This window comes from Vanellus vanellus, assembly GCF_965231255.1.
Source record: "Vanellus vanellus genome assembly, chromosome: 25".
In the NCBI taxonomy this organism is placed as follows: domain Eukaryota; kingdom Metazoa; phylum Chordata; class Aves; order Charadriiformes; family Charadriidae; genus Vanellus; species Vanellus vanellus.
In genome coordinates this window covers 1,476,959-1,502,617 of record NC_138930.1, presented here as the reverse complement: position 1 = coordinate 1,502,617, position 25,659 = coordinate 1,476,959, and the positions used below count along the sequence as shown (strand labels likewise).

The 25,659-nt window shown below is 66.4% G+C and overlaps 3 protein-coding genes across 3 annotated transcripts; all 3 read left to right on the top strand.

Annotated features, from left to right (window-relative positions):
- The first annotated feature begins 8,222 nt into the window (after positions 1–8,222).
- Positions 8,223–9,517, top strand: NDUFA13 (NADH:ubiquinone oxidoreductase subunit A13). Its single transcript, XM_082495417.1, has 5 exons — positions 8,223–8,342; positions 8,477–8,555; positions 8,788–8,859; positions 8,961–9,030; positions 9,301–9,517. Exons 1-5 carry the CDS (start codon positions 8,249–8,251, stop codon positions 9,418–9,420), a joined length of 435 nt encoding a protein of 144 aa, XP_082351543.1. The 5' UTR covers positions 8,223–8,248; the 3' UTR covers positions 9,421–9,517.
- Positions 9,518–10,227: 710 nt separating this feature from the next.
- Positions 10,228–16,920, top strand: YJEFN3 (YjeF N-terminal domain containing 3; the record flags this gene model as incomplete). Its single annotated transcript, XM_082495347.1, has 6 exons — positions 10,228–10,274; positions 13,188–13,296; positions 15,081–15,191; positions 15,292–15,405; positions 15,907–16,057; positions 16,706–16,920. The coding sequence occupies 6 exons, from the start codon at positions 10,228–10,230 to the stop codon at positions 16,918–16,920; spliced, it is 747 nt and encodes a 248-aa protein (XP_082351473.1).
- A 1,280-nt stretch (positions 16,921–18,200) lies between these two features.
- Positions 18,201–25,646, top strand: CILP2 (cartilage intermediate layer protein 2; the record flags this gene model as incomplete). The annotated part of the gene is made up of 9 exons (XM_082495265.1): positions 18,201–18,261; positions 19,773–19,871; positions 20,213–20,485; positions 20,739–20,921; positions 21,227–21,385; positions 21,485–21,745; positions 21,848–21,956; positions 22,053–22,210; positions 22,297–25,646. 9 exons carry the CDS (start codon positions 18,201–18,203, stop codon positions 24,687–24,689), a joined length of 3,696 nt encoding a protein of 1,231 aa, XP_082351391.1. The 3' UTR covers positions 24,690–25,646.
- Positions 25,647–25,659: the final 13 nt, after the last annotated feature.

Here is a 25,659-nt window from a genome sequence, read left to right as displayed (position 1 = left end):
GGACGGCTTTTCCAGTTCATGTAAAGGGTGACTTTGCTAATTTTTGTATTCTGAGGATTTCTGTAAATGGCATTCCAGCTGTAACAGTGAGGAAGACTTGGTTAATCTTAACTTTGAGGTAGTTTGGGGTTGGTGTTTTTTCTATAGAGTTTTTTCATCATCGTTGTGGGGAACCGTTCATTTACGTCTGAATTCTCAGACCTAGTTGTCGCATTTTTTTTTGCTTACTAAGGAAAAAAAAAAAGAATACTACCAAAGTACAGCTCAGAATGGAAACTGGGGGAGCTGGGCTGCAGAAGTGAGTGGAGCGGAGCAGGCTTAGGCAGGTCTCATCGGAAACCCGATTTGGCTCATTTCTCACTTTCTCCTTTTGGAAGGAGGGGTAACAGAAGGCTTTTTTTTTTAAAAAAAATAATAAATATATAAATATATATATATATATAAAATGCAAAAAGACCTCAAGGAACCGCAGTAGTGTTTGTCTGCTCAAGGCAGAGTTACGCTGTATATTGCATTTAGCGAAATAACTTGCGTTGTGCTTTTTTTAAAACAAGAAAAAAAAAGAGAATTTATAATCATCTAACACAGGAGTGTAACAGAGTAACGTTACGCCAGTGCAGGGTATGTTTTTGTCACTCGTATTTATTGTGACTCTAAATCTTTGATAATAAAACAAAAATTAAAAAAAAAAAATCCCACTAAAATCTGATAGTCTCAATGGCGGAAGAATCTGAAATCGGTAACTGTATGTTGTATCGTGAGGGATTTTTAGTATTTGAATGACAATAAACACATGGACAAGCTCTTGGCTCTGCCTCTTATTGTCAGCGTGTCGCGTCCGAGGTCCGTCGCCCATCGGTGAGGATGCTTGAGCTGATGGGATGGTCTGGTCCACTCCTCTCCCCCCCGGAAGAGAGAGGGAGAGGCTGCACAAGGTGATGTCTGGGTGGAATTTTATGGATTGGAATCAAGACACAAACAGATTAAACATCCCTGTAGATGCCATCTCTGGATGTGGACAGGCACACGCGCTCTCCAGGCGGAAATGAGGCAGGAACAACCCTTCTCCTCGCCCTGCTTTTCTGCTCTCTGCCTCTCGGTCACCCTCTGGTTTTTAGCCATCGTACGTGTCCCGTTGTGAAAACTTTGCCTCCCGAGTCAGCGAGCCGGAGAGGATGAAAAAAGCCACCTGCGTCCTGCCCGTGTGCCATGGAGCAGCCTGGGAGCTGGTGAGCTGCAGTTGTGGTCACTCTGCAATTCCCAAACTAGGAACTTAACCCCGTGTTCCTCCTGGAGTACTTGAAACCCATCAATAAGTTTATTTAGCTACTCCAGGATAACTCAAGAAGCCGGTGGATCGCTCCCCTCTGGGACACGGAATGGGAGATGTAGATCGCTGACTTGAACAAGAACGTTCCCTGAATATTTTTGGCCCCGATTCCGCATGAAAACACAGCGGTTGGTGCATCATCACTCAGCGGGCTGTGAAGTGCCGCAGACGTGGTGCGCGGCCGGTCCGTCGCTCCTGGTACCGGCAGCTCCCCAAAGCCATGCGCGTTGTCGGTCGGCACATAGTGATCTGCAGCAAGGTGAAGAAACGCAGCTTTGCTGACAGCCCGTGCTCCGGAGTCGCTGGTTTGGGAGGAGAGAGGGAAGGCGGCACACGGTTCCTGCTCTACAACGAAGCCAAGCTTGAAGGGAGTGAAAAAATACCTATTTTTTTCAGCTCAGGTTTCCATGCGCAGTGTCTGCGTTTGCATGGTCAAGAGCGAGACCACAAGGGTAACTCGGGATTCGTGGATGTGGACAGAGCCCTGGGTGTTTGTCTGTCTGTCTGTCTGGCCGTGACGCCAAGCTGCATCCTCATCCAGCATCCCAGTCTCATCCTGCCCGGACCAGCATGGGCGCCGTTCCCAGCCCCGCTCCACCGCCAGCCAGGCCCGTGGTAGGTGGGAAGATGCTGCCTCGGGGAAGAAGCGATGTTGGTGCCCGGCTGTGCTCTGGTGAGGAGCCTTCTGGATGGAAACGCCCCAAATCGCCCAGGAGGAAACGTGGTTTGTTCCTGGTGAAAGCAGGAATAACTCGTTTTGGCGTCGTAAAACCCGGTTTTGGAACTGCAAGAGCCCACGCGATGGGAGGAGTGTCCCCCAGGTCCTGCTGATGGCGTGCAAGGCAGAGCAGCGAGGAGAAGGAGGAGGTTACGGCATGGGACAAAGCCTTGTTTGAGGAGCCGGTGGCACCGGGGGCGGTGTGGTGCAGAGCCGGGACCCCCAGCCCAGCGCTCCCAGTGCTGCTGGATGTGACTGGGTCAGCTCAGACCTCAACCCTCCGCTGTGTTCACAGATGGTTGAAGTGTTTGATGTTCGTCAGGGCTCAGGGGATGGTTTTTTGGGTCCTTTACAAGCTGCTTCTGACCTTCTAGAATTGGAAAATACCTAAATTTCTGAGCACGCAAGTTCAGGAACCAGTTTAATTCAAGCTATTGCATTTTCCTCAAAGCTGTTTAATTGCTGTGCTGGTGAAGGCTCTTACTGAGGAAGTCTTTTTATACAAAACTGCTGAAGTGCAAGCTATTAGCGCTAGGCTATTTTGGTACCGAAAACATGGAGCTCCTGTGGATTGAAGTGGTAGAAGACAGCAATAGCTGAACGCTCTGGGGACAGATGAACCAGATAACGTTGTCGAGAGGTCCCGTACCGCGGGTTAGCGTCTCAAAAACCACAGAGGTGATACTGTTGTGCTGATTTAGATACTGCCGGCGTCTGAAGGGTTACATCTACTGGAAAACTCCCAATTCAGGGGCTCCGTTAGGAAATGCAGCCACTGGAAATGCCCCCAGCAGCCCGGGCAGGGGCTGAGCCCCTCGGCAGGAGGAGGAGGAGGAGGAGGAAGCCCTTTGGGTATCAGGGGAGCACATCCCCTCCGGAGCATTAATAGAGCCTGGAGGATTTGAATCGCTCCTGATAACCCTTGCAACACCGTCCACAACCGATTTTATTCCCCGTACCCCACCAGGTACAGAAGAGCCACTTCTCGGGGCTGCCCCAGGGCTGGACCTGCTCTGGACCCCCCGCCCTGCTCCCCATGGAGGGTCTCCCCTCGTCCTCTTGTCCCCAAGGAGCTTCCGAGCTTCGTTTTGATCTTAACGAGCCCTTGGCCCGGTCCCAAAGGCGGCAGCATGATGCGGCCGCAGCGTCACAGCGGGGTGGGATTGCATCAGCTCCCGCTGCGGTGCCGGCGCCGCGGTCCCACCTTGCTGGAGGAGGTGGGAGCTGTGCCACGTGTCCCCCGCCCCGGCGTGTCCTCCTCGGCCGGGGAAAGGAGAAAACCTCAGGCTGTCATCAGTACAGCCGAAGAAGGGGAAGTCCGGCTCGTTAAATACCTTCTTTGCTGTTAAAGATAAATTATAAATCTCAGTGATGAACAAGGAGCCGCTCTTGGTCACTGCAGCCACAGTAGGTTTAAGGCGTACCATATAAAACCCCTTTTAAATACAAGTAAATTATTAAAAAGCTGTTTTTCACGTCAGTCCCCCACTTCCCTCTCCAGCCTCTGGCGCTGGTGGGGAAATGAGACAGGCGAAGGGTTTTGGGGCATCCCAGACTGGAACAAAGGGTTTGGTTCGGGAGCGGGGGGCTGAGGGGATGCCGGAACCAGCTGAGCCCTCTCCCTCCGGGCGAATCCCGTGGGAAAATCAAGATACTGCTTAGCAGAAGCCTGAATAATTGCCTAAATACCAATTATTTGAATAAGGAATTCTATTCCTGAGGATAAAGGTTGTTTATTTAAAAAGGAATTTGTCAAGACAGCCCAAGCTGTGCAATAATGACTCCTGCAAAACACAACGACTTCTCTTTGTTCCCTTTTTGCAGTAATTAAGCCTCATTTTTAACTGGGGGTTCAAAGCAGGAGAGTGCCCGGCGCATCGGCCCTCAGGTGCTCTTCCGGTGGCCGCCGTCTGCAGAGAAAGGACTCAGCCTGGAGAAGAGAAGGCTCCGGGGAGACCTGAGAGCCCCTTCCAGTGCCTAAAGGGGCTCCAGGAGAGCTGGGGAGGGACTTTTTACAAGGGCGTGGAGTGACAGGATGAAGGGGAATGGCTTTAAACTGGAAGAGGGGAGATTGAGATCTGAGGAAGAACTTGTTGGCTGTGGGGGCGCTGAGCCCCTGGCGCAGGGTGCCCCGAGAAGCTGTGGCTGCCCCATCCCTGGAGGGGTTCAAGGCCCGGTTGGATGGGGCTGGGAGCGACCTGGGTTGGGGGGAGGTGTCCCTGCCCGGGGCAGGGGGTGGCACTGGGTGGTCTTCAAGGTCCCTTCCCACCCAAACCATTCTAGGATTCTACGAAGACCCCAGCGCGACGCAGCCCCTCTTTGCTGGGCGGCTCTTCCCTTGCTGTTCCCAGCAGTTCCCGGATCGCGGTGCTGCCTGGACCGGACACCCGGCTTCAGGAGTGACCTGCCGGTGCCGCGGTGATGCACCTCACAGGTGAGAAGGGACCATTATCGGTGGGTTTTTTTGTGGGTGCAGCGGGGCAGCCGGGGGTTCGTGATGCCGGGGCATTGCTGCAGCCCATCCTTCAGCACCTCCTCCCTGCTGCAGCGGAGGCAGCAGGACAAAACCCGATGGGTTTTGCATCTTCCGGCAATTAACAGGCAACAATGAAATGCCTTTGCATGGAGCTGACATCCAGGCAGAGCTCTGGCTTCGGTTTTCCCCAGGGATGGAGTCTCCCTCAGCCTTCAGCTCCCCCGACTCCGGCCCGGGAGCCCCTGACCCCGGGGGAGGTCTCAGGGTCCTGCAAAGCCACGGGACCCGGTCGGAGATAAAGGCAGAAATTCGGCTTCCGAGGTGGAAGGGAGCTGGGGGGCTGCGGGCTGCTCGGGGATGGGGTTTCTCTGTGAATGAGCTGACGGGTCTCTCCCGTTTTTCCTCTCCCTCCCCGTCTGTGCGCAGCCGGGCTGGATCGGGGAACGCGCGTGGGTGTCCTGCCGAAGTCACGCCGCCTGCGCGAGGGTGATTTGCCAGCAGAGAAAATCCCCAGGTAAGCGTTAAAACACTCCGGACCCAGAAACAACACCCTGTCTGCTGGGAAACGAGGCTGAATGCCTTCCCCTTCCCCTTCCCCTCCCCCTCCCCCTCCCCCTTCCCCTTCCCCTTCCCCTCCCCCTTCCCCCTTCCCCTTCCCTTTCCCCTTCCCTTTCCCCTGCCCCTCCCCCTCCCCCTCCCCCTTTCCCCTTCCCCTCCCCCTTCCCCTTCCCCTTATCCTTCCCTTTCCCCTTCCCCTTCCCTTTCCCCTTCCCCTTCCCTTTCCCCTTCCCCTTCTCCTTCCCCTTCCCCTCCCCCTTCCCCTCCCCCTTCCCCTTCCCCTTCCCCTCCCCCTTCCCCCTTCCCCTTCCCTTTCCCCTTCCCTTTCCCCTGCCCCTCCCCCTCCCCCTCCCCCTTTCCCCTTCCCCTCCCCCTTCCCCTTCCCCTTATCCTTCCCTTTCCCCTTCCCCTTCCCCTTCCCCTTCCCCTTCCCCTCCCCCTTCCCCTTCCCCTCCCCTTCCCCCTCCCCCTCCCCCTCCCCCTCCCCCTTCCCCCTTCCCCTCCCCCTTCCCCTCCCCCTCCCCCTTCCCCCTTCCCCTTCCCTTTCCCCTGCCCCTCCCCCTTCCCCCTTCCCCTTCCCTTTCCCCTTCCCTTTCCCCTTCCCTTTCCCCTTCCCCTTCCCCCTTCCCTTTCCCTTTCCCCTTCCCCTTCCCCTCCCCCCTCCCCCTTCCCTTTCCCTTTCCCTTTCCCCTCCCCCTTCCCCTTCTCCTCCCCCTCCCCCTTCCCCTTCCCCTTCCCCCTCCCTTTTTTCCTTCCCTTTCCCCTTCCCCTTCCCCTTTCCCTTCCCATCCCCCTTCCCTTTTCCCCTTCCCCTTCCCCTCCCCCTTCCCCCTCCCTTTTCCCCTTCCCCTCCCCCTTCCCCCTCCCTTTTCCCCTTCCCCCTCCCTTTTCCCCTTCCCCTTCCCCTTCCCCTCGTCCTGTGTCTTTAATTCACCCCCTGAATCACAACCCCCCGACCCCCAGAGCTGCCTTTGGGGGGCTTCTCCAGCCTTTCCCTGCTGCGTGTGGTGGGACTGGAGCATCCACAGAGCCCCGAGCCGGTCCGAGCCGTGCCCTCAGTGTTTTCCCAGTCAGATTACATCCTCCCCCATCAAAATCCCCCCCGCCCCCCCCGTGCTGCCCCCGCATCCCTTCCACACCTGAATTTCCCCTGGCTCGTTAGCTCTGCGAGCTTAATCAAGCCAGCCATGGCTTTCTGTCTTCTCAGAATCAGGAAAATAAAGGCAGCGGGAGGTTTCCGTCGGTCCAGGAGTGGTGGGGAGCAGCCACCGCGGGGGTGCCCCCCCCCCCACCCCCGGGGGGTGCAGCCTCTTCTCTGGAGCATCCTCAAAGGGAAAACCTCCGTGTCCCGGGGGAGCTCAGAGCCCGATCCCGGAGCACACGGCGGTGACGGGACCACACGGGAGATGGGGAAACGGCTCCCGGCGTGGGAACGGGGCCGGGGAGCGGGAACCCCCCCTCCGGGGGAGCCGCGGCTCAAACCAGCAGCAGTGGGGGGTGAGGTTTGACGGTGCCCTGGCCGGGCTCGGTGCTCCACGCGTGAGCAAAGCTGGCAGCGAGGGACCGAGGGGACGGGTTTGTTTTCTCGATGGGGTGAGAAGCTGCCGCAGCGCCGGATTTGGGGTTGCGTCCGAAGGTGATGCTTATTCCAGGGGCACCCAGCGGGAAAGCGCTCAGACAGGGAGATAACACTCACGTTTTCCCCTCCAGATGCACTTTTCCCAGGGGACATCGCGGGGCACCGTCGGGTTTGACACCATCTCTGCCAAAAGTGGGGGGGAGGACAAGGCCAGGAGCCAGCCGGCGGGTCAGGGGGTGGCCGCTCCTTCCCCCGAAAGGGTTTTTGCCCGCGTCTCGGCTCGGTTCTCCTGCAAATTCGGTTGCAATGAAATGATTCGGTCCCGGGGCAGCCGAGCGAGTTGGTCATCTACACAGGCCGACGCGGAGGAAGAACCCAGTTCCAGCGCTAACGAACCCTCAGACTCAGGAGGATGGGGCAAGGAGCAGGAGGCGCATCCCATGAGGACCACGGGCGTCCCTGGGCTCACCCCTCCCCGTGTCCTCCCCGTCCCCTATCCCAGACCCCCCTCCCCAGCACTGCAGTCCCCCGGGCATCCCGGCCGCAGGATTTGGGCCGGGAGGCAGTGATCCTTCCCCCTCTCCCACGGCTCCCGCCAGAGTCGGGGAGCGAAGCGGCGCTGGAGAAAGCAGGGAGCTGCTGCCCGCGGGGCTCGGGCCAAGTGTCCCCCCTCCCCGGGCTGCCCCCCGTGTCTCGCCCTCAGCTGTGCCATCTGCAAAGTTATTAAGCCCCCGCGGCAGCCGAGGGATTACGGCCACCGATTAGAGCTTAAGACAAGAGTGACCTTGATCTGAAGCGTCCGAGGGCTTACGGAGCCGGGAAAAACCATCCCGGGGGGCACAGGGCGCTGCGGGGGTCCTCACCCTGCTCCTGCCCTGGGACCCCCCCGGGGGGGGGGGGGGTGCAGAGATTTATGGGGGTGCTGACTGCGGGGCCACCGCGGGGCTGCGGGGGCAGAGCAGAGCCGGGGGTTTGGGGTGCGAGGGGCTGCGGGGAGCCCCCTGCCCGGGGCTGCTTCACTGGTGGGAGCGTGTTTGCCAGTGCCCGCCTGCCGGGGGGGGGGCACGGCTGTTCAGCGCAGGCTTTGCCGGTGGGTGCTCGCACATGGGGGCACTCCTGGGGCACGCTCGCCCGTGGGTGCCATGGGCTGGGGGCTGCCTGCCAGCGGGTGCCCCCCACCTTCCGCCTCCCCCCCCCCCCCCCACCGCAGCTCCAGCGGCCGCTTCGGTCCCCCGTGGGGGGTGTCCCGGTACCGGCCGTGCACGGAGGGGGCTGAGCACCCCTCCGGCTGCAGGATCCGTGCACAGAGCGCAGCGGGGGCTCCCGGTATTCCCCCTCCCCGCCTCCTGCCCGGGTGCTCGGTGACACCTCACGGCCGCAGCCGCCTCCCGGCCCGCGGTCCCCCCATGCCCCCCCCCGGTTGCACCGGCACCGGCGCGGGTGGGCCCCATCTGCGGCATTGCCCCTTTAAGGCGCGGTCGGCGGCGCTTTGCGGGAGGCGCTGTCACGTGATGCGCGTCCCCCTCCCCACGGCAGGAGCGCTTCCGGCCGAGCGCGGCGGAAGTGACGTGCGGTGCGGCCGCCGGGATGGCGGCGCCGAAGGTGAAGCAGGACATGGCCCCGCCGGGGGGGTACGGGCCCATCGACTACAAACGGCACCTCCCGCGCCGCGGCCTCTCAGGTGGGCGGCGGCCGCCGAGCGGGACCGCGCGGCTGCGCGGGGGCGGCCCGGCCCGGCGCGGCGCGGTGCGGTGCGGCGCGGTGCGGTGCGGTGTCTCCGGTGCCGCCCCCTCACCCGCTCTCTCTCCCCCGCAGGTTACAGCCTCTTCGCGCTCGGCGTCGGCAGTCTCCTCCTGGGCTACTACACCATCATCAAATGGAACCGGGAGCGCAGGTGCCGCCTCCCCGCCCCGGGGCTCCCCCCACCCCGTCCCGTCCCGGTCCCTCCCCGGGACGCTTCGCCCTCCCCCGGTTCCCCCGTTTTACCCCTCCGCGTCCCTTCCCCGAGGGGTCACCGCCTCTGGCACCTCGTTCCCCTCCCCGGGACCCCTCCGAGTGCTCTCCCGGTGCCGGGCCCCCCCCTCCCGGTGCCCCGCTGAGCTCTGACGGGTCCCGTCCCGGCGCAGGCGGCTGCTCATCGAGGACCTGGAGGCGCGGATCGCGCTGATGCCGCTGCTGCAGGCCGAGTCGGACCGCAGGTACCGAACGGGCGGGGGGTGGGGGGCGCGGGGGGGCCCCGCCGGGCGCTGCAACCCCCCCCTCCCCCCCGCACCGGGCTCAGCCTCCTCCTCCCCCGCAGAACCCTCCGCCTGCTGCGGCAGAACCTGGACGAAGAGGCCAAAATCATGAAGGACGTTCCTGGCTGGAAGGTTTGTGACTCCCGGGATGGGGGGGGGGGGGTGCCGGAGGCCACCCCGGGGCGGGAAGCGGCTGTCCCCGTGCGTTTGGCTCCATGTGGGATCCTTTGGGAAACTCGGATCGCCTGAGCGGGAAGAAGCCCCCCCAAGAAGGGGCAGTACAGAGGGCAAAGCTCATCCCCCCCCGTCAGGGTGCAGAGCTGGGGGTGAGGGGGATGCTGATGGCTGCGCAGCGGCTCTGCCTGTCCCTGTCCCCGTCCCCAGTGCGCTCTCCCCATCCAGGTCGGCGAGTCCCTGTTCCACACGGACCGCTGGGTCCCCCCGACGCTGGACGAGCTCTACTACCTGCGCCCCTCCAGCGAGATGGACAACGAGAAATTCGGGCTGCAGTACTACGTCTGAGGCACAGCGCTTCCCGCGGTGCCACTTTCCCCCGCCACCGCGGTGCCACTTTCTCCTGGTGTCTCTTATTAAAACCACACAGAGCTGCGGTGTCGGACACAGTGTCATGAGTGTTCCTGTACGGCTCCCGTGTCCCCTAGGGGGCAATTTCACCGTTCCCGGGGCGTTTGCTGCTTTTCCCTGGTCCTGCATGGCCCGGGGGGGGTCCTGGCTCTCCTTCCCGGAGCCCCAGATGGGGGTGGGAGCGTGGGGTGGGGTGGGCTGCGAGAGGTGGCCGGAGGCTGAGCCGAGGCCGTGTTCCAGCTGCCGAAAGCACCGGAGAGGCACTTCCAGTCCCTCTTTGTCCCCTGCAGTGGGGACTTATCCCTCAGCATCACGGTGGGAGTTGGGGGGGGGAGGGGCTCTGATGCTGCAGATGCAGCTTCCACCGGGGTCGGGGGTTGGGGTAGGGAGGAAAAATCCACAGGTTTTGAGTCTTCGAGGTGTTCCCGTCTCTCGGGGGAGGGAAGGTGCTTCCCGGGGTCCCTGCTGGGTGCAGGGACCCCGGGATGGGGGGGGGTCGTGGATGTGATTTCTGCCCCCCCCCCCCCCCCCTTCCCCGGGCTCACCCCTCCGCCGGGAGCATCGCGATGCGATGCTCCCGGCGGAGGGGTGAGCCCGGGGAAGGAGGGGGGGGGGGGGGGGGGCGGGGGCAACCGGAGTCGCCTCCCCCGGGCGGCACCGTGAAGCTCCGGGGGGGTGGGGGGCGGGCGGGCTGAGCCGCCGCTCCCGCAGGGCTCTGCCGCTCGTCCCATCCCGCTGCCCGGTATGAGCTCCGCAGCCGGTCCCCGCCGGGAGCCTCCCCGGTACCTGAGGTGAGTCCGGACCACCCCCACACCCTCCTCCCCGGGGACACCCCTCCCGCCCCTCACGTCGGTTTCTGCCCCGTCTGATGTTCCCGGGGTTCCTCCCGGGAGGGACACGGTGCCGTTGTCCCCACGGGGCAGTAGGTTCCCACGGGGGAATCGCACCCCCGAGCAGCGGGAGTGGGTTCGGGGGGGACACACACAGACACGACTGGTACCCAAATAGCCTCGGTTGCCAGAGCAACTGCATCCCGGGTCTCCATGGCTGCGGCAGGGATGTCTCCGGCAGATGCGCGGGGAGCGGAGAGGGGGGGACCCCGGTCCCGGGCAGGGCTGGTGCCTCCGGTGTCCCCCCGCCTGCACCGAGGGGGGGAGATACCGGGGCGGGGGGGTGTCCCGCAGCTGAGCTGGGATGAGCTGAGGGGCACGGAGGTGGGATGCAGAGGGAAGGACACAGAACCGGGATGCAGAGGGAAACAAGGCGTCAGAACCGGGATGCAGAGTTGGGACACGGAGCCAGAACCGGGATGCAGAGCCCGGGGTGCGCTGCTCCCGGGGCCGGGGTACGGGAGGGGACACGGGAGGGATCCTCTCGATCCCCTCATCCATCGGCTCCTCTCCCTCCCGCTCCCCATAAGGTCTCTGCCCCATTGGTGCAGCAGCAGCCCTGACTCCCTGTCCTCTCCAGGATGCACCGGTAACTGGGTTGAACTGGGTCAGACTGGACTTTGCTGGGTCTCCCCTGGGCTCTGAGGGGTATCTCCCCCTGCACAGGGCATGGGAGCAGCTTCCCCCCCCCCCCCCCCCCCCGCCCCGGTGTCCCCAGGCCCTATAAGCGAAGCCAAACTGCGAAGCCCGAGGAGGGCTGATAGCGAACGTGCACTCTGGAGCGTTTGGGGGGGACACGCCGCTCCCCGGGTGGGCGGCGAGCCAGGACCCAGGGAGCTCCAGGACGTCCCCCCCCGGGGACGATGCCAGGACAGCGGGAGCCAGCCCGGGCCGGGGCCCAGGTTTCCCTGCCAGCAGCGATTACGGGCAATGTTCTCCCCTGGAGCAGACGTGGGGAACTTTGTAAGAGCCGAAATGTGCCTTTTGTTGGGTGACCGACAACACAGCTGCGCTGGGGCCCGTTCGGCTCCGCCAGCCCCGGCACGGGAGGGGGCACCGGGGGCTGGATTTGGCCCTTTTCCCCTTCCTATTTGCCCGCGGGACCCTGCTGTGGGGCTGGGGCCGGGCTGGGACTCACTAGAGGGCACCAAAGGATTGGGGACTGGGATGGGATGGGATGGGACGGGACGGGATGGGAAAGGATAGGACAAGATGGGATGAGATTACCGAGTCATAGGATGGTTTGGGTTGGAAGGGACCTTGAAGCCCACCCAGTCCCCCCCCCTGCCCCGGGCAAGGACACCTCCCCCCAGCCCAGGTTGCTCCCAGCCCCGTCCAACCCGGCCTTGAACCCCTCCAGGGATGGGGCAGCCACAGCTTCTCGGGGCACCCTGTGCCAGGGGCTCACCGCCAGCACAACCAAGAAGTTCTTCCTCAGATCTCATCTCAATCTCCCCTCTTCCAGTTTGAAGCCATTCACCCTTGCCCCATCACTACGTGACCTTGTAAAAAGTCCCTCCCCAGCTCTTCTGGAGCCCCTTTAGGCACTGGAAGGGGCTCTGAGGTCTCCCCGGAGCCTTCTCTTCTCCAGGCTGACCCCCCCACCTCTCCCAGCCTGTCCTCCCAGCAGAGGGGCTCCAGCCCTCCCAGCATCTCCGGGACTATGGGATGGGATGGGACAGGGCACGATGAGTTTTTTCTGGGGGTCTGCCAGGATGGCCAGAGCACTGGGGGCCTGTGGGGTCTGCCAGGACATGTAGGGTGTTGGGGGGGGGTGTCTATGGGGTCAGCCAGGACAGCCAGAGGCCGTGGGGTCAATGGGATCTGGCAGCACGACCAGGGGATGGGGTCTGTAGGGTCTCTGGGGTCTGCCCGAGTGACCAGGGCGTGGTGGGTCCATGGGGGTCTATGGGACACCCAGGGGATGGGGCGGGGTGGGGTCAGCCAGGGTGGCCGGGGGATGTCGCATCGGAACGGTCTCTGGGGGCTGCCGGGACACCCGGGGGTCAGTGTGCTACGGGGTCTGCTGGGACATGGGGGCTCTGGGGACTGCCAGGACACCAGGAGACATGGCTGGTCCGTGGGGTCAGCCTGGACGGTGTGGGGCCACCCCATAGCCAGCGACTGGCAGGATCCCAGCCCCGTAACCCCTCCATCTCCCGGGGCCGATAGCACCACACCATTGCTGTGGGGGGTGGGGGGCTGGCGGGTCCCCTCCCCACGGCCGGGACTGAGCGAGCTGTGAGTGTGCACCCCCAAAACGAGAGCATGGCCAGGGCTGGGGGTCCCCCCGCGGGGCTGCAGGTTTTCACCCCTGGGCCACCGGAATCCCGACTCCGGCCTCTCCCGGGGGCCGGATTTCACCGTCCCTTCCATACCAAGCGCGGCGGCGGCGGCACGCTGGATCCGGCACACGCTGTTCCCATCCGCGGCGCAGGTGAGCCAACAGATGTCAGCAATTATTGTCCAATTTGGAGGCTCCCCGGGCCCTGCCAACTTTTGGGCTCGGCAGCGAAGGAACAACCGCAGCATTGTTCGTCTTTATATAACAGCCCGATCCCCGCGAGCCCGGGGCCGCTGCCAGGGCCGTGCCTCGCATGAAATACGGCCCCCACCCCGCCGGGCCGGGCCCCAAAGCTGCTGGCTGTGCGCGTCCCCAGCCCCGAGCCGCCGGCTGTGCCCACCCCGAGCCCTGCGAGCCCCCAGCCCGCCCCTGAGCAGCCCCTGGGGGACGGAGCGGGGTCCCCAGGGGCTCAGTGCCGGGGGTAGGGGGGATGTCCCCGTCCTCACTGCCGTCCGCTCTCCCCCCCGCAGCAAAGCGGAGGCGGAGGCCATCGAGAAGGAGCTGCTGGAGGATTACCGGTTTGGGCGGCAGCAGCTGATCGAGATCTGGGGACACGCTTGTGCCATGGCCGTCACCAAGGTGAGGCGGCCAGCGGGGCTGGGGACACCCCGCCGGGGCCGGGGGCTTCGCTGCCGGCTGCTCTCCCACCCTCATCCCGTCCTTGTCCCCCCCCCTGCGTGGCATTTCCCACCCTGTGCTGTGGTCACCCTCTTGCCCCAGACCGAGGTGTGGGGCCGGGGGTCAGCCGGGGCCAGAGGCAGAGCCGGTGGGAAGCGATGCTGTGGCCGCGTCAGGGCTGCGGCCGCTCCCCGGGTGGGTATTTTTGCCACTGGTGTTTCCCCGGGGGTGAACTGGGCTCCCCCGGGGCTGTGCGTTACACCCCCCACGGGAAGGGGATGCTCAGCCTTTCCCCGGGGTGTTAAGGGCACTGCCCTTGTCCTGCGTGGGGCTGGGGGTGCCGGGGGGCTCCCCATGCCCCGGCAACGCTCTCCTCTCGCTGGGAGCCCCAAGTGCTTGGGCTGGATGCGAGGAGGAGGAGGAGGAGGAGGAGGAGGAGGAGGAGGAAGCAGCGTGGGCGAGCGGAGGTGCAGCATCAAGGGCAGCTTTGTGCCGCGGAGGCCGGCGAGCTCCGCGCCCGCCCGGCTCAGCTTTTCCGTTGGAGGTGTCTGGACCGTGCTCTGCCCTCCCCTTCTCTAAGGGCACATACAGGAGGTGCCCGAGGAGGGGACATCTTTGGGTGTTGGAGCCTCTCTGGATCGCCGGGGCCGGTCCTGGTCACACGACGTGGGGCTGCCCACCCTTCTGGGGGTACGGCAGCATCCCCCACTCCACCACCAGCCCCCGCTGGGGAGAGCAGTGCTGAGCATCCTCCTCGTGGGGCTCAGCATCCTCCTCGTGGGGCCGAGCATCCTCCTCGTGGGGCTCAGCATCCTTCTCTACCTCGTGGGGCTGAGCCGGGGAGAGCACCCATGGACCCCAGCTTGGGTGTCCCCCCACCCAGCCAAGGTCCCCGGCATCGTCCCCTCCCGGCACGTCCCCAGAAGCCCCGAGGCAGCTGGCAGCGCGGCCGGCGCCGGGGCAGGGCCAGGGCCAGGCAAGCGTGGCTTTGTCCAGCGCACCGGCGGCTGCGAGCAGGCCGTGCCGCTCGGGTCTCTGGCGGTTGGATGGGACCAGGAGCCAGGCTCCGTGAGCAGGAAAAAATCCGTCAACGGATAAACAGAGCCTCCCTTTGCAGGCTGCTGGTATGTGGAGCGCGCGGCCACCTCCCTGCAGGCTGGCGGGGAGCCCCGTCCCGCCACGGGCATCATCCCTGTCCTGGGCATCATCCTCATCCCACCATGGGCATCGTCCCCATCCCACCGTGGGCATCATCCTCATCCCACCATGGGCATCGTCCCCATCCCACCGTGGGCATCATCCCCATCCCACCGTGGGCATCATCCCCATCCCACCATGGGCATCGTCCCCATCCCACCGTGGGCATCGTCCCCATCCCACCATGGGCATCGTCCCCATCCCACTGTGGGCATCGTCCCCATCCCACCGTGGGCATCATCTCCATCCCACTGTGGGCCCTGCCCTGCCCTGGGTGCCATCCAAGTCCTGTCGTGAGTGCCATCCCCATCCCATCACTTGCCCTGTCCTGCCCATGGGTGCCGTCCCCAACCCACCTTGGGTATCGTCCCCATCCCACCATGCCCCATGCTGCCCACCCAGCAGCACGTCCCCACCGGGGGTCCATCTACCCTCAAGCTCTGGTCCCCCTGTCCCCGCCACGTCCCCGGCTCTGGGTGCCATCCCCAGGGCCGACCCGGGGGGACGGGGCTTGGCAGCGGTGTGACATCCCCGTCTCCTCTCGCCAGGCCTTCCCGCTGCCCTCCCTGCCGCGGAAGCAGCCCACGGTGCTGGTGGTGTGTGGCCCGGCGCAGAATGGGGCCATCGGACTGGTGTGTGCCCGGCACCTGCGGATCTTTGTAGGTATCTTCCTCCCCTCCTCCTCCTCCTCCTCCTCCTCCTCTTCATCCCTGAGCAGTGCCGGGCTCTAACGCCGCATCCCCGCTCTCCACTGCGCAGGACTACGAACCCACCATCTTCTACCCCAAACGCTCCCCGGACCCCCTGTACCGGGATTTCACGACGCAGTGCGAGAAGATGGACATCCCCTTCCTCTCCTACCTCCCCACCGAGGTGAGCCCCCGGGAGCCGCCGCGCTCACCGGCTGACGTGGTTGAGTTTATTATTCTTTTATTATTCTTTTTTTTTTTTTTTTTTTAATTCCTTCCCCGCCCGCCCCCGGCTCTGCTGGGAGCCCGGGGATGCCATGAAATCCAGCGGCGGCCGCCGCGGCCCCGCCAGCCACCGGCTCTGTTGTTGTTGGAAGCGCCGGGCTCGGCGGGAGGAATGCGACCCGAAAGCGTTGCCCTGGCCGGGGCCACGCGTCTCGGCGTGCCGCGCTCTGCCCCGCCACCGCGTCCCCCCCCTCCTCCGTACCTCAGCTTGGGGGGGGGGGTGGCGGGGAGGGGGGGGGGAAGATTTTTTTGGCAGTAACTGCTGGGTGAGTCTATTTATGCAGGAAAACGGGATCCCCGCGTGGGCTCGGTGCCTGTGCCGGGGGGAGGGGGGGGCTGGGGGAGACCCCCCACCCGCTGCCCACTGTGTTGTGTGTCCGTCCCCCCCCCCCCCCCTCAGGTGCAGCTGATCAACGACGCCTACAATGCCGTGGTGGACGCGGTGCTGGGAGCCGAGGGGGCGGCAGGCGAGGGGAGGGAGCCCTGCGCCGCCATCCTGGCCACCCTCAAGCACGTCCGCATCCCCATCGTCAGCCTGGACGTGCCATCAGGTCCGGCACCGCGCTTCCCCCCCCCCCCCTCCCCCAGGCAGGATGGGACCCCCCAAGCTCATCACCTTGCCCACCCTGGGCTCAGCACCCGGGCGGCCGAGGAGCCCCCGCGGTGTCCTCCCAGGGTGGGGACAGCCCTGGGGATGCCCCCCCTGCTCTGCTTCCCCCCCCCCGCCCCCCCAAGGCTGGCAGCATCCCTGCCGGGAGCCGGGGCTGGCGGCCGCTCCCCGCGGATGCGTTCAGGGCATCCACGATAAATAACAAACTCCCTGAACTGAGACATGATGTAATTTGAAAACACCCGGGTGTCTGCTGGCCAGGCCTGGAATTGCCATCACATACGCCCCCCCCACCGCCGCGTCCCCCCCTCCCGCGGCCGCAGGAGCAAACAGGAGCCCTCGGCACGGCCGCCGGTGAATCCCCACCAAGAAAAACCCCACACGGTGCCAGGATGGGGCCGGAGCTGCGCAGGGCGGCGATGCTGGGGGGGGGGGGGGAAACACGCACCCCATCCTCCCTGTGCCCTCCCCATCTCCATCACCCCCAGAGCATCCTCCGCCCTGTGCCCTCCCCATCTCCAGCACCGGGTCCCCTGGGGCCACCCCCTGACCCCCTCCCCCTTTCCCCGTGTCTTTTTTGCCATCGCAGGGTGGGACGCGGAGGCCGGGGGCAGCGGTGGGATCAGCCCCGACGTCCTGGTGTCACTGTCGGCCCCCAAGCAGTGCGCCCGCCGCTTCCTGGGCCGCCAGCACTTCGTGGCCGGCCGGTTCCTCCCCTACGACGTGCAGAAGAAGTTTGAGCTCAACCCACCCGAGTACCCCGGCACCGAGTGCGTGGTGGCCCTGAGAGCCCCCCGGGAATAAAGCGCTCTTCCCTGGTGGTGGCTCGTCCCTGGGGTCGGGGTCTGCCTGGGGACGTGGGGCGAGGGGACGGTGGCCTCCTGGCAGGGTTTGGGCAGGGGGCTCGTGCCAAGCGCTCGGTTCCGCACCCCGTGTCCACACCGCCTCCCCCGGGACCTGTGGCCAACCCGCCTTTGGGGACAGACCCAGTGTCACCTCCTCCAGCGCCCGTCCCATGGGGACGTGGGAAGCCACCAGGGTCCCGCGGGCGGCTGTGGGGTCCCCTGTGCCGTGGGGGACGTATCTGTCCCCCCCCCATAGCTTGAAACCCTTGAACGTGCCGGGGGGAAGGGTCGCGGGAGCAGCCCCCCCGAAGTGGGGTCTTTAATTAACAGGGAGAGCAGTGACGAGCCACCGCTGGGGACCGTCCCCACCTGTCCCGGCGGAGAGGGTGTTCGTGACCCCGCACCAGCGCTGGGAGCTCCCCCCCCCCCCTTCCCCTGACCCGGGGGAGCTCGGTGCAGCCGGAGTCCCGGGGAATGCAGGGAATGCGGCGGGATTTCCGCCGGCCGGGCTGCGGGAGGGGGCTGCGGTCCCCAACCGTCAGCGGTTGCGCTTTGGGGGTGACCCGGGAGGGGGGGGGGGAGATGGGGGATGGTGTCCCCCACCCCGTCACCCCACCTCTGGCCATCACGCGCCAGCGCCGCTGGGTGCTGTGCATCCCGCAGGCCCGGGGGCAGCCGAGGCCACGGGTGCACCGAGTTCTGCACGGCCTCAGCTCCAGCTCGGCACAGGGGCGCGGGCGGCTCCGGCACAGCCACGTGGGTCAGGTCACGGCGCGGGCGCCCACCGGCCCCGCCAGCCCGCCGTGCCCCCCCCCAGGCAGCGGGTGCCAGGGCAGCGCTGGCACCCCGACCCCCAACCGCAGGATCGCCGATGCCAGGCTCGCTCGCTCAGGTTTTGGTTTTGGTTTTTTTTTTGGTTTTGTTTTTTTTTTTTTTTTATCTCCCCCCTCTCCCTCCCCTCCGCATTCCCCAGTGCATCCAATTTTAGCAGCTTTGCAAAAACAAACCCTCAAGTTTCCCGGGCTGGAGCGGTGAGCGGCAGCGTGCGGCCGGCTCGCCGGGGAGGGCTCCTTCCCGCTTCCCTCTTGACACCGATCCAGCCCCGGCAGAGCCGACGGCACCGCGTGCCAGGAGCCGATTGCTGCTGTCTGCCGGCGTGAGGGGGAAAGGCCTCATATATAGACCCACGGTGCCGCCGCGCTCGCAGTCACCGGCCGCCCTGCCGCCGCGCGGGCAACCATGGGGGAGCTGGCGCTGGCCCTCCTGGCTCTCGCCGCCCTGCACGGTGCCGGCGCCACAGGTAAGGCCGGCTGTGCCGCCTGAGCGCAGCGCGGGCACCCATCCCTGCCGGGGGCCGGGGGCATCCCTGCCCTCCCCGGGGGCCGGCAGCGGCGGCGCGGGGCAGGGTGGGGAAGGGGCTGAGCGCTCGCCAGATGTGCGCCAGGGACAGATGTGCGCCAGGGACAGATGTGCGCCAGGGACAGATGTGCGCCGGGGTCAGGGGTGCGCCGGGGGTGGTGGTCGCGGCCGGGGATGGTCCCACCGGTGGGAGGAGGTGTTGGCGATGCTCAGGGTGGCTCTGCCCTCCCCGGAGCCATGTCACTGCAGGGACGGGGACGTGTCCCACGCCGTGTCCCCCCGCCAGCCCTGCCGGCTCCGCTGACCGCCTGCGGGACCCCCGGCTGGCTCAGCCACCCCAGCTGCTCCATGGGGCTTTTGCTGAGGTCCCCCAACCCCAGGGGGGTCTCCGCAAGGTGCCACGCGCAGCATCCGGGCGAGACCGAGCCGGGAATGTCCCCGGTCGGAGGACAAATTCCATCCACCTGCGATGGGTCCTGCTGTCTCCCAGCTCCCTGCCACCTGGGGAGGGGACAGGAGGTGACAGGCTCCCCCCTGCCATGGGATTGCTGCTGGTGGAGGGATGGTGCCCCCCTGCCTGGCTGTGGGGTGCCCGTGGGGTGCTCACAGCGGTCCGGGCTGCGCAAGGGGGTGCCTTGGGTGTTCGGCCGCATCCTGCCCGGTGACCGCGGGTGACAGGCACCAGGGTCCCGCTCCCTGCATCTGTGCCCCCCCTGCACGGCTGAACCCCCCGTCGCAGCACCCAGGGTCACCCACACGGGGGGCAGGAGGGCAGGGCTCCCCGGGGTTCCCTCTCGCGGGACGTGGTGACATCCACTGCGCCGCGGCGGTGCCGTGGCGGTGTCTCGGCTTTGCCGGCTCGCTCCCCCCACCCAGGTCGGCGGTTTTACAGCCCAGTTCCCTGCCGCCTCCCAGTTTGGCTGTGGGGGCTTGGTGTGACACGGGGTTCGTGCTGTGGCCTCGGCGCGGTGGCTGCGTGGCGTGGGCACCCCGGCTCGGCTCCTCGTCCCACATCACCTCTGGGGACGAGCTCGCCCCGGGGCAGCCGGGGGCTTGCGGGCAGCATTTGTCCCCGGCACGGAGCCCACGGAGGTGGCGCGGCCCCCGGCGTGGCTGCACTCACCACGCGGCACCGTCTTCGCAACCCCTCGGGCCGTCCCCGGCCAGCCAGGAGGTCACAGCCCGTCCTCAGCCACCCCAGACGGTGACACCACCAGCCTGGCCCCATGGAGCCGGTAAATCCTGCCCCGAGCCCCTTACCCGGCAGGAGATGTGGGGTCGGGGGGGGTCAGGGCAGGGGGTCCCCATCCCCGCTGGGCCCCGGTGTGCCCCGGCGCTGGCTGCGCTGTGCTTTGGTGCCCAGCGCTCGGCAAAGGACCGGCTGGGTGCCGTTGGGTGCCGGGGGGAGAGGGTGTCCCAGCGCTGGGTGCTCTCGTCCTGTGCTTCCCCCAGAGCCGCTGGAGAACGACTCGGAGCCGGGCAAGAGCGGCACGGTGGGAAAGCCCTGGAAAGCAGCCCCCAGCCTGGCAGACCTCGACCTGGACACGGCAGGTACGGCTGTCCCCGAGCCCCCGCGGGACACCGGGTCAGCGGGGACCCGCAGCTGGGGACACCCCCAAGGGGCTGCGGGGCGCAATGCCCACCACGCCAAGCTGGGAGGTGCCATCTCCCCCCGTGGGACCCTCGCAGCAGGGACGCGGGGTCCACCCTGCACTCCCCGGAGCTCCCGCGCCGCATCCATCCCCGCGCGCTTCATCCGCTCGTCCTTTGTCCACGCGGCCCTCAATGTCCCCAGACTGTCCCCAAGCCCGGTGGCCCCCCGGGCGGCTTAGGGACCGGGGGAAAGGGGGGGCTGCTCCCCATCTGCACACTCAGGGCTCTCTCCATCCCAGGCAGAGGAGCCGAGTGGACGTCCTGGTTCAACATCGACCACCCCGGGGGGGACGGGGACTACGAGAGCCTGGAGGCCATTCGCTTCTACTACCGCGGGCGCGTCTGCGAGCGGCCGGTGGCCATCCAGGCCCGCACCACCGAGTGGGAGCTGCCCGAGGAGGTGGGCGAGGTGGTGCACGTCAGCCCCAAGAAGGGTTTTCGCTGCGTCAACAAAGAGCAGCCGCAGGGCAAGACCTGCTCCAACTACCACATCCGCTTCCTCTGCCCGCTGGGTGAGCGCCCGGACCCCGCTGGCACTTTGGGGTCACCCCCCACCCCCACCCCGGCTGCTACATCCCACCGGGTGCCGTCGCATCTGCGGCTGCACCAGAGCTCCCCCCCCCCCCTTCCAGCAATGACCCCCTGAGTGCCCGGCGCCGGGCATCATCCCGGGGGCAACGTGCCCGCCGTGGAGCTGGGTACCGGTGGTGGGTCACCAGTTAACGCCTCTGCATCCCCACTTCCACCCCACCCCCCCCTCCCCAGACCATATCTACTGGTCGCACTGGTCCTCCTGGAGCCCCTGCTCGCGCAGCGCCTGCGGCAGCAGCGGCACCCAGACCCGCACCCGCCGCTGCGTCAACGCCCGGCTGGTGGCCGCGCTCAAGGAGCTCAAGTGCAAAGGCAAAGCCGTGGAGCGACGGCCGTGCAGCGCCGGCCCCTGCCCAGGTAGGGACCCCGGCACCCCCTCCCCATTCCCCCCCCCCCCCACCCCCACCCCCCAGCCTCCTCCGGCTCCTCTCCCGGCCCCCGCTGCTGCACATCGTCAGCTTAATTGCAATAACAGACGCCACGCTGGTAAAAATAGCTTGGCGGGGCTGCGTGGGGTGAGCCGGGGCCGGCCGGGCACGGGCAGCGGGATGGAGCCTCCCGGGGTGTCCCTGTGGGGCAGGGGCAGCCCTGGTTGGGGGGCTTGGGGGGCTTGGGAGGGGGAAGCGTGGTGCCCGATGTCCGCCCGGCGCCTCCCCCCGCAGAGTCGGCGTGGATGGAGTGGGGCGCCTGGAGCCCCTGTTCCCGCAGCTGCGGCAGCGCCGGGACGCGCGTCCGTCGCCGGAGCTGCAAGAAAGCCAAGAAGGTGCCGTGCGCCGGCCGCCCCGTCGAGGTGCAGAAGTGCCCCCCCTCGCCCTGCCCAGGTACCCGTCCTCGGGGATGCGGGGACCCCCTCCCCCGGTGCCCCAGACCCGCGTAGCCCGGCTGTGGCCGTGGGGTCTGAGCGCCATGCCGCCCCACAGCCTGCCCCGGCCACACGCTGCGGGGCACCGTCGTTTCCGCCGGCGGCGCGGCACTGCCGGACGCCCGCATCTACCTGGAGGGCCGCCCGCCGGTGCTGCTGGCCCGCAGCGATGCCCGCGGGCACTTCTCGGCGGCGGGGGTGTGCGAGGGCACCGCCGCCAACGTCAGCGCCCACCGCGAGGGCTTCGCCCCGGGAGTGGCACCCGTCACCTCCAACGGCTCCGGCGTGGCGGTGGCACACGTGATGCTGCAGAGGTTGGGTGAGTAGCGGGGCGGGGGGTGGGGGGGACGAGCCGTGCACCCCTCGAGGGACCTCCCCCAAGGATGCACGGCGCACCCTCTGCCGCCTTCCTCCCCTGCAGAGAAGCCCTACATGGTGCTGCACCCCAAGGCGAAGGTGCGGGTGGCCGGGCAGGAGGTGACCTTCTGCTGCAAAGCCTCGGGCACCCCCGTGCCCAAGAAATACTACTGGTGAGTGAGGTCCGGGCAGCGGGAAGCCGCGACCGGGGACGGCGAGGAAAGGCAGCTCCCACCGCGTCCCCGCTGAGCCCGTCCCCGTCCCCGTAGGTACCACAACGGGACAATGCTGGAGAGGAAGGCGCACCGGTACGGCAGCCGCCTGACGCTGCGCGGGCTGGCGCCGCAGCAAGCCGGCACCTACCACTGCAAAGCCAGCACCGAGGCGGGCGCCATCAAATCGGCGCCGGCACAGCTCACCGTGCTGGGTGAGAACGGGATGGGCGTCGCGCCGGGACGGGGCGTGCAGTGGGGACAGTCACCCTAACCTCTCTGTCCCCCTTGTCCCCCCCAGCTCAGGGCCAGCAGAGCTGCAAGCCGGAGCCTGAGCCGAGCCTCGTGGAGCTGCCCAGCGAGTGCCCGCAGGATGCCACCGGCTCCCGCTACTACAACGTGGGGCGCTGCCCGCCCGCCCCGTGCGCCGGCAGCCCGGCCGACCAGTCGGGGTGTGGGGCGGACGCGGGGCGGTGCTGCGGGGTGCGGAGGATGGAGATGCGGGAGATCCCCTGCGCCGGCTCCCTGCTGCCCGTCAAGGTGGTGGCCGAGTGTGGCTGTGGACCCTGCGCCCAGCCCCGTGTCCTGGTGCAGGGACGGGTGACGGCGGCCGACACCGGCGAGCCGCTGCGCTTTGGGCAGATCTTCCTGGGTGGGAGGAAGGTCGGCTTCACCGGCTACAAGGGCTCCTTCACCATCGAGGTGCCGCCGGACACGCAGCGCTTGGTGGCTCGCTTCGTGGACCGGCAGCAGAGGTTCGTGGATGCCGTCAAGGTCCTGCCCTTCAACCGCCGTGGCGGTGCCGTCTACCAGGAGGTCAAGATGCTGCGGAAGAAGGAACCGGTGGACCTGGATGGCAGCCGGAGCAACTCTATCCCGCTGGGGGAGGCGAGTGGCCGGGAGCCCATCGGGGAGCTCGTCCTTCCCGCCGGTGCCTTCCTCCGTCCCTCCGGGGAGGTCTTCAAGGGCACAGTCAAAGCCAGTGTCACCTTCCTAGACCCCAGGGACATGGCCACAGCCGGCGCCGCCTCCAGCGACCTCAGCTTCACCGACACCGAGGGGGAGATTGTCCCCTTGCGGACCTACGGCATGTTTGCCGTGGATTTTCGGGAAGGGGAGAGCGGCGCGGCGCTGCAGACGGGGCCGGTGGAGGTGCGGATGGACGCGGGGCAGGTCTGGATGCCGGAGCACCTGCAGAAGATGAAGTTGTGGTCCTTGAACCCCGAGACTGGCTTGTGGGAGGAGGAGGGGGTCCTCCGGCCGGCCGGGGGGAGCCGGAGGAAGAGGGAGGAGAGGACCTTCCTGGTGGGGAACCTGGAGATCCGGGAGCGACGTCTCTTCAACCTGGACGTGCCGGAGGACCGCCGCTGCTTCGTCAAGGTCAGGGCTTACAGCAATGAGAAGTTCAACCCCTACGAGCAACTGGAAGGGGTGGTCATCAGCCTCATCAACCTGGAGCCCCAGCCCGGCTACCCCGCTAACCCCCGGGCATGGGGTCGCTTCGACAGCGTGGTGACGGGCCCCAACGGCGCCTGCCTGCCCGCTTTCTGCGACAGCCAGCGCCCCGATGCCTACTCGGCGTATGTCACCGCCACGCTGGGCGGAGAGGAGCTGGAAGCCGTGGCATCCAGCCCCAAGCTCAACCCCAACGCCGTTGGGGTGTCCCAGCCCTACCTGGGCAAGCTGGGCTACCGCCGGTTGGACCACGATGACCCCAACTTGAAGAAGACGGCTTTCCAGATCAACGTGGCCAAGCCCGACCCCAACAATGTTGACGAGACCAACGGTCCCATCTACCCTTACCGCAGCCTCGAGGAGTGCGAGGAGGCACCGGTCAGCGCCAACCACCTCCGCTTCTACCGCGTGGAGGTGGACAAGTATGAGTACAACGTGGTGCCCTTCAAGGAGAGCGACCTGACCTCCTGGACCGGCGACTACCTCTCATGGTGGCCCAACCCTCAGGAGTTCAGGGCTTGTTTCATCAAGGTGCAGATCGAGGGGCCGCAGGAGTACATGGTGAGGTCCCGTAATGTGGGGGGCAGCCACCCCCGCACCCGGGGGCAGCTCTACGGGCTGCGTGACACCCGTAGCGTGCGGGACATGCTGCTGGAGAACACCTCGGGCGCCTGCGTGGAGTTCAAGTGCAGTGGGATGCTCTTCGACCAGAGCCTGGTGGATCGCACCTTGGTCTCCATCATCCCCCAGGGCAGCTGCCGCCGCACGGCCGTCAACAGCCTCCTCCAGGAGTACCTGAACCGTCACCCGCCCGTGGCAGAGAACAACCACACGGCCGCCTTCACCATGCTGGCACCGGTTGACCCGTTGGGTCACAACTATGGCATCTACACGGTGACGGACCAGAACCCGCGGTTGGCCAAGGAGATCGCCATCGGCCGCTGCTTCGATGGCACCTCCGACGGCTTCTCGCGGGAGATGAAGGCGGACACCGGCACGGCCGTCACCTTCACCTGCCAGGAGCGGCCGGCGGGGCGGGAGAGCTTCTTCCAGCGCCTGCTGACGGCCCCGGCCGAGGCGCTGGCCGAGATCCGGCGGGAGATGGGGGCCGGCGAGATGCGCCGGGCTCCCCCCGAGGTGATGGACTTTGCCTCCGGCGCTCGAGCCCCGGGCCCCACGGCCACCCGCCGGACCCCCAGCGGCCAGCGGAGGACGGGACGGAGCCGGGGGCAGCCGTGAGCACCGCGGCCCCCCCTGGTGCCCCCTCCCCGGCTCCGTTCTGCCCTCTTTCCCCATCGCTTTTACCCACACTCATTTATAACGATTGAGGGGACACACACAGAGGACACGTGGAGTGGGACCCTCCCGCCGTGCGCCCGGGGGACAGCGGGGCAGGGGTCCGCCGGGACGTGGGGAGGGGGGGGACAGCGGGGCAGCCCCCGCTGGCTTTGCTCCCCCTCCCCGGTGCTGCCCCTGCCCTCCACCCCCCCAGCCCCGTGCGGGGCAGCTCTTGGTGCTCAGCCCCGGGGACCGCGGTGCCGGTGGTGCCGGCAGCGGGGCCGCGGCCCCACGGGGGTTATTTAAATAAAAAAGAATAAAAGAGGGGGCGGAAGCGAATAGGGGAAGGGGCTGGGATGGGAAGAGGTCCCCTGCCCGGTGCTTTGCCCCGTGCCCAGCGGCGGGGCTCCCGTGTGCCCGCGCCGGGGCCGGCGTTGGCCGAGGTTGCCGGCGTCACCCGCTGCATCGCTGCCCTGCACCCCGCAAGGAAACGTGGGGTTTCTTTTGGGGAAAAAAACCCCGAGGATGTGGAGAAAAAGCCCTCCCTGTGCTCTCTGCCCCAGCACGGCGCGGTGCCAGCTCTCCAGCCGGGCGCGGGGGCTCGGCGGCACGGCTGCGACGCCGGGCTCGCTCCCCGCGACCTTCCCCCCAACTCACTGCAGAGCCCGGCCGGGTCTCATCCTGCCCCCATCCTGCTGCCTCCGACACGGCTATTTTGCCCTCGAGCAGCGTTTTGTCCCAACTGTCTTTATCCCAGGGAGAAAAAAAAAAAAAAAAAAATGCATTTCTTAAACCCCCCTCCCCAGCGCAGAGAAACCCCCCCCATCTCCTGGGGTGCGCCGGGGCCAGGGCAGCGAGCGAGAGGCGGTGGCAGGATGCGACCCGGCGGCAGCGGTGCCGGTGCGTGCCGAGGGCGCGTGCGGATTTGTAC